A 7539-nucleotide genomic window follows, 5' to 3' on the forward strand; every position below is an offset into this window, starting at 1 on the left:
AAAAACCAGACAGAACCACCCCAGGACACACGGACCTATGGGCATTAGACCCAGCACACCTCTGGAAGAAGCACAGAAGCCAGGAAAGGCTCATTTAGGACAGTAAGCACTGGCCATCCCAGATCAAATTCTGTAAGGCTGCTTATCAAAGCCTGTCCAAATTTGGGAAGTAACCAGCAACCCTCAGCCAGCAGCCACGGCTTCTCTGGATCCATAGCAAGGTCTGGAATGTTGCCACTGGCGCTTTGAAAACTGGCTGAGTCTGTGAGAGAGGAGTGAGTGTGTGTGTGTGTGTGTGTGTGTGTGTGTGTATGTGCGCGCGCAAAGAAGGATCCGATTCTCACCACCACCCAGAGATTGGGATTCCTGATCTTGGTTGTTGGTAACTATGACTGGGGTGGGGAAGAAACCAAAGATCCAGGCAGGGGCCAGGATCCTATTTTCCATTGCTGTGCAGACACTTGGCCTCAGCTCACCCGCTCTGCAACCTGCCAGCTCCAGTACAAGCAGGGCAGTGTCACTCCAGCCCAGGCGCCCTGTGGGAAGCCATTTTCTGCCACAATTCAGCCCAACATCCAAGTCAAACAACTTCTGGGAAGCAGCAGCCTGGGTGGGGAGGGGCTCCTGTCCCAGCCACCTACCCCTCGGTAGCTTGCCCCAACTCGAACCTAGATGTCTTGGAACCCTCCAGAGCCTCTGCAGCTTCATTTTCAGGCGCCAGTGTCCCTTCCTCCCCGATGTACAGCAACACACAAAATGGAGTCAGCGGTTTTCTTATGAGAACGAGGCTGGCTCGGACGGCAGGGAGGTGTGGAAAACAGGTAAGGCCTCAGTGTGTGGGAGTGTGGGCTAATCTGTGCTTTAAACATCCACACTTAGCCAGGAACGGCTCCCACCCTCTCCATGGCCTCAAACCACTTTCTGCTAGTGAAGCACAATAGCTGTAGGTGGAAGCTGACCTGTACCTAGTGCCAGGCCTTAAACATACTCCGTTCGCCCAGGGGACGGGTGGGGATGCAGAATCCACGGCCCGTGCTTTGACCACAAAAGGCCAAGGCCATGGAGCACTTACATCAGAGCCTGAAGACAAGGAGACCCTACCTAGAGAGGGAGGGAAGGTGAAAGGAACAGGGAAGATCTGAGAAACAGGTCTGTCCTCACAGGTCAAAGTCATCCTGAGGGAACCATCCTTAGTGTCCATCACAGATTTCCCGACTCCCACCGGGGCTGCACGGCAGGTCTTACTACCAGAGGTGAGGTGTGGCAGTGGTGCATGTGGTGGCAGGGGGCTGCTCTACAGGCTGAACTTGCATGGCCCTTTGACATCAATGGCATCAACTCATGGATTCTGTGATGAGGAGACTTCGGTGTGGATTAGAAAAGTGAACTTCCAAGGGATGTGCACTCAGCCAGGCTCTGAGCTCAGCTCCAGGGCTCTACCTATAACTCCAAGCAGACTCTAAGGGTAAGGCCATCTCTGGAGAGGCCAGAGGTCAAGGCCATCTCTGGATAGCCCCTCTGCCGTTTCCATCCTTCAGGATGGGGAAGGGGTAGAAATAGTGTCTAGAGGGGCAGAGGACAGGATCTGGCTCTCTTACTAGAACCCATCTGTCCTTTCCTTTGCCTAGGCTAAGAGAGTCCTCACTATGCAGGATCTGGGGCTGGGGGTGGGGGTGGGTGGGTAGGAAGGGGACCAATCAGATAAAGGCAACAAGATCAAGGCTAGTCTGGCTTCAGAGCTAGGCTCAAAACAAAAAAGTAATGGAAAAAGGCACATTCCTGGCTTGGCTCAAGGCTGGCCGCCACACCACAGCCTGAAATAGTTCTATCCCTGTCATTCACACATTAGACATTGGAAAGGTGTTTTCCTTCTCAATCTTTTTCTTTTCTTTCTTTTTTGGAGGGAGTGAAAGAATAAGCATGGAAGTCTGAGGGGAATTCAGGCTTAGGGGATCTGACTGTAGGATATTGGAAAATCAGACTGATTGCTGCCTTGGTTGTTGGCACGAGACACCCAACTTCGGAAAGGCAGGCCAGTCAGGCTTAGCTGTGGCAGAGCAACACACAGAGGCCTAGGAGAGAGAGAGACATACTTCCCCTTTCCAGTCCTCCCGGTCCTCCCTCTCCTCCGCTGTCCCACTGCAACTGAGTAAGGCTGGCTTCTCTTTGGATTCCTTCCGCCCATCCCCTCAGCATCTTCTGTACACAAAGGTGACCCCTGCTTTTCAAAACCCCTGTCGGGTTCCAAATGTCAAGTTCATAAATCAAGGGTCTCAAGAGAGCGAAGAGGTGACATCATAATCATCCTAGCAGTCCCCTGAGATCACCGCCTGTCATGAAGGATATTCTGAGGAGTTTCAACTCACCCTTCTCCCACCCAACAGCCAAACCCAGTTGGCTACCTCACTTGACAACATCCTGTCACTTGACCCTGGGTGTGTCACTTAACCTTTCATGGACAAGATTTCCCAGGCTGGAACAGGTAACAATAATTAACTTAGGAAACTGCCCACCTCCCTAATGGTAAGAGACAGAAGAGGAAAAGAAAGAAAACAAGGGTCCAGGGGCTATAGCAGAACACTAGCTCAGCTTTGTGATCTTGGGTGCTCGCTTTCCTCACTGCGGACAGGAGGGCTGGCATCTACTATTGGTGTATGATCTCCAAAGCTGTTTCCCAACCCCCAAACCAAAACCCTTTCCAGAGACTGTTCTGCTTCAAGGAGGTACAGTTAGCCAGCAGTGTCTAGCTCAGGCAGGGAGCTCTGGAAAGAAGTAGAGAGGAGTTGGACAGATTGTAGGCCAGCAGGCAGCAGACTGAGTTGACATAGGGTGGTCACGGGCACCTCCCCTCCACCCCTTACATATGCCATGGGGGCAGATGGGGAACCCTGCGTGCTGTGGCAGGCACTATGTAGCTCCCCCAGCACCAAACCCGTCACACCATCTATGCAGACATCTTGGGGACTAACCAACAGACTGGCTGGGAAGAGGAGGCTGCTGGGTAGGGCGAGGAAAACTCCCCAAAGGACAGGGAGGGGTTGGGTGGGGCCCGGCTGCCTGCAGACTTTGTTTTGTGCTACTCAAGCTGATGAGTGGGCCAAGCCAAGCCCGGGAGCCGGTAGCCCGGCTGACTGTCTGCAGAGCTGGGGAAACTCGAGGAGGGAATGCCCCTCGGATATCCTCCTCTTAAGTTGTATGGGTGTGGTGACTCCTGGAAACCCAGGGCAGTCTCTGCAGGTTGTGCAACACTTTCAAGCAAACCCAGGGAGTAAAACTTACTGAAGGGCAATGGTAAGCACCCCAGTGGCCGGCTCCGAGAGACTAGTGTACTTTTTTGTTGTTGTTGAAAGCCTCTGGTGGCACATAACTTGTTTCTACTGTCATCTCTCTTGAGGGCGGCACAGGGGCTGGCTAGTAACCTTTTCCCGCTTGCCTGGGAGCAAACGCTGTCCATTTGTTTGTGTGTGCGCCCTCTCAGAACTAGGGCAAAAGGGTCTTCCTTGTATTTCCTTGTTTTTGTCCCTTAGTTCTCGGAGAGTAGACACTCTGTTGCTTTTCCCTGAGGTCCACCTGCAGAGAGGTAGGGGGAAGACACCAACACCTGCCTCTGGATCCTCTCCGGGTGAACCGAACGGCCACGGTGGCCGCTCCAGGCCATTTCTAGGAGGGCGAGGCTTCGAGCCCGCAGCACCTGATAACCCGGGAAATGCTGAAACACCGACCGGTCTTATACCATCTAGAGTCGCTGAAAGGCACCTACCCCTCCTTCCTCTCCCTAACTCTCCCAAGAGTTCTTTCCTGCCAAGATAGTTATCGCTCTTGAAAAGAATCAAGACAGTCTAGTCTTTCAGGTAGCTTGGACCGAGGCATGAACGTTTTCAGTTGAGAGTCCAGAACGTGAACAGGGAAGGTCCGTCCCCCGGGTGCAGGGAGCACTCCCTCCACCCACTTCCACATCCTCGCGGCGCCCCGCTGCCACTTGTGGGACCACCGAGGTGGGACACAGCCAACTGCCCTGCTCGCCAGGAGCCTCGCGGGCCAGGGAGGGCCTTGAGTTACTCGCAAAGGGGTGCTCCGCAGCTCCCTGCCACCTTCCCGTCTCAGACTTCGGGGTGTTCCGGGTGGGAGCAGGCACAGATTCCACCTCAAATCCTCGACGGGTGGCAGAGGGACCCGGGAGTGGAATGCACAGCCCGGGCCGCCAGGACCCCCGCGTCTCCCGCCCACCTGCCCGTCCCGCCCGCGGCCAGCTGGCAGCGGTTGCGCCTTTCTCTTCTCGCCCGGAGTCCGCCTGGCGCGCACGGTACCAGCAGCTCCGCGCGCTCTCGGCCTCCGGGACACCCACGGGAGCCCCGTCCCGAGCCTGAGAACAGGTGGCCTCGGAGAGGAGCGCGCGACCGTCGCCTCTCACTCACCCAGAAGATGAAGTTAAATCCGAAGAGCAGGTATTTGATGCACTTGCTACCCCCTTTGACAGGCATGATGCAAGCTGGACTTGCGTGGGACAAGAGGCACGCGCGACTGGGACAGAAGGGACCGGCAACCGACTGAGACTCGCGGCGGCTAGGGGCTGGCCCGAGGCTCCACTTTTAAAAAGTGCCACTCCTTGCGGCGCTCGGCCAGCTGCGATGCGCATGTGCCGAGGACGACCCGCCCCCGGCCCACCTGCCCCGCCCATGCCTTGTCCCCTCCCCAGGCCCAGGTTCTCGTCTTCGGGCTCCACCCGCTGTGCGGAGCTCTCTCTGCACCCTGCTCCTCAGGGTTCCTGAGATCCTCTTCCCCTCCATCTTGCTCCTTCCCACCTTCTCGGGGTCTATTCCAGACCTCCAGATCCGGCTACTTTTACCGGGTTTTCCCGTTTCACGCTAGTTCCTTCAGGCGCTGCACCTAAGAGCTAACGCTGGAAGACCCCCCCACCCCCCAAGGGTCTTCTAAAGGACCTCTTCAGATTGCTGGGACAAGTCTGCAGGGCCCTGTTTGCCTGGCTTGCGTCCTCTCTGACACCTTGTGAACTTTTTCCGGACTGAACATTAGTTACTGGAGCACGGTGGCCGCCACAGTGTTCCAGGTGGCAATGCTCAGAAATGCCCAGGCGTTTCTCCTTTGTTCAGAAACTTTCTACATTGGAGACTTAAGTTGGAATCCTTTATCTTGCGTTTACTCTCTACATTCCCTGCCACACCTGGTGCCGCTCCCTTACCCTGCTCCATCTTGAAAGCCTGAAGGTGATATGTGGCTGGCTGCCCTGCCCCCTTGACCTGTGAAAATTCTATCGTGCTTTATTTTCATTTAAATTTATTGTTGCTGTTATCATACGGAGTCTTACAAGGTAGTCCTGTCTGCCTTGGGACTCTCAGTGTAAACCAGGCTGGCCTCGAACTCGTAGGGATCTGCCTGCAAGCTGGGATTATAGTGCCATTTTGCCAGGCAATTTTATTCTTTTTGAGGCGCGGTAGTTGTTGTGTAGCTCTGCTGACCTGGCGTTTGCTTATATAGGCTATCCTCTACTCCAGATCCTCCTGTTTCAGCCTTGCTAGTTAGTGCTGGCGTTTCAGGCGTGGATGGACACGTCCTGATCTGTGGCTCTTTAAATTCTTGATTCTTCCAAATGGTTGAGGAGGTCCATCTCAGCATTCTTTGCAGTTTTCTTTTTCTCGCCCCTGCGGGAAGTTTCCTTAGAGTTCTTCATTGTAAAAGCAAACCATACTCATTACAGAAACATCAGAAAATACCAAGAGGAAGAAAGAATGTCAGTTAAAATTTCACCTGGCTTACACTGTTTTGGAGGCCAATTTGAGTTACAGGAAACCTTGTCTCCAAAAACAAAACCCCAAACCAAGACAATTTTTCACATAGCAAAAACCAGCCTCTGTTAGCACAGCATAGATCTTGTTTTGCTATTCATCAGTAGACTGGTTTCATTTTTTTTTTTTTTTTTTTTTTTTTTACAGTCTATTTTAGAAAGGTACTTCCCTGGGAGCAGGAGTTGAAAGCAACAGATCCTACCCCATTTCTTCCCCAAAGCAGCTCTGATGTTGGGGGAGGGAGACAGACAGGAGACTTGAGCCAGGCATGGCCAACCTAGAAGTTTCGGAGAGCTCTGAGGACCCCAAAGTAAGAGTTCCAACCAGGGAAGCCTGGCAGAGCTGGGGCTCCCATGGTCTCAGGGAGAGGACTGGTAAGGACCTTGTCCTCTGTGAGTGGGGGCAGTGGGTGAACCCCAGGGGTTTCGGGTGGATCCCTGGCTGCATGGGCAGGCTCCAAGCTGCGTGAGCTTAAGGACCGTTGCTTGTATCTCCAGTCCCTGGTTGGAAACAGTCCCTGGTTGGACAGAAACTCTGAGTGTATTTGAGAAGGTGCAGTTAGGTAAGATGGGGAGGGGACAGTGAAGGGGAATGAAGGGCCGAGATCTGTTAGAAGGTGTGAACAGTTTAGGACCAATGGGACCTAAAAGTCTGCTGAGAGGACCAGGTGGGAGCCAGAGGGCGAGTCTGAGCTGCAGCCGAAGCTTCAAAGCTGAATCTTCCAGGGCTTCCTTAGTCCTTCTAAATTTTCTTAGGTCTTACCAAGTGTTAGTCTTGCTGGATGCAGTGACACAGAAGCCACCTCTATCCACGAATAGATAGGTGGTTCGAGAGACCCTCACAGGCAATTCCATGGCTGTCCCCATGTCAATCTGAGATTCCCCCTAAGCAGAGGGAATGGCCAGAGCTGACTTTGCAAGCCAGGGGGACCAGCACTTAGGTGGAGCAAGGAATGCCACCCAGGAGGAGTTGCGTGTGTGTGTGTGTGTGTGTGTGTGTAGGCACGGGAACACAAAAACATGTAGCTGTCTGTGCTGGGGAAGCTACTGGCTGTGGGAGAGCTGGGTGGAGGACAGAGTCGCTTGCCAGGAGGAATGTCAACAGCGCTTTCCTTCAGGAACTCACTAAGGATGGCTCCATCAGGACGTGAGACACTGTCGGGGCTGGGATAGGGAACAGAAATAATCTCTCCTCCTACTGTTCTGGTGGGAGCTCATCCATGAGCACAGCTCGGAAGAAAAGGTTTTATCTCCTTGTACATCCTCCTGACACGGGAGAGAGGGGTTCAGTAAACGTTTCCATCCACAACAGACCCCTCCTCCCCCCCTTTCTTGTCATTCATGGAAAGAAACAGCTTAAGACTCCATTACATACAATCAGAGATTCCTTTTTTAAAAAGTGTAGGTTATTTTGTTTGTTTGTTTGTTTTCAAAGAGTCTTGGTCTGGCCTTGAACTGGAAATCCTCCTGCCTGAGATGCTGGGCCCACACAGTGACAGGGCCTTACATGACAAGCGCGCTGGACCTGGAGGGAGGGAATTGGCATCTGGCCTCGGTTCCTACCCCGTGGTTTATCTGGACGGGTCACCTCCTGTCCTGGGACGCTGGTCTTCTATGGTGCAGTGATGTTCTGAGCCAATGTGTGTTTGTTACAGGACCTTGGCGCTGCAGGCAACCAGGAAAAGGGAGGGATGGAAAAAAATGTGGTTTGCTTTAGCTGGAAGAGGAAAATGTTG

At 53.5% G+C, this 7539-nt stretch overlaps 1 protein-coding gene across 1 annotated transcript in view; it reads right to left on the reverse strand.

The window, feature by feature from the left end:
* Window positions 1–4617, reverse strand: part of Cd9 (CD9 molecule) — a 28174-nt gene extending 23557 nt beyond the window's left edge. The window contains exon 1 of the mRNA XM_021637026.1: window positions 4416–4617. Coding sequence (XP_021492701.1) covers window positions 4416–4481 — 66 coding nt within the window. The 5' untranslated portion in view covers window positions 4482–4617. The remainder of the gene's footprint in view (window positions 1–4415) is intronic.
* Window positions 4618–7539: the final 2922 nt, after the last annotated feature.

The sequence above is a fragment of the Meriones unguiculatus genome, chromosome 5 (assembly GCF_030254825.1).
Source record: "Meriones unguiculatus strain TT.TT164.6M chromosome 5, Bangor_MerUng_6.1, whole genome shotgun sequence".
Classification (NCBI taxonomy): Eukaryota; Metazoa; Chordata; class Mammalia; order Rodentia; family Muridae; genus Meriones; species Meriones unguiculatus.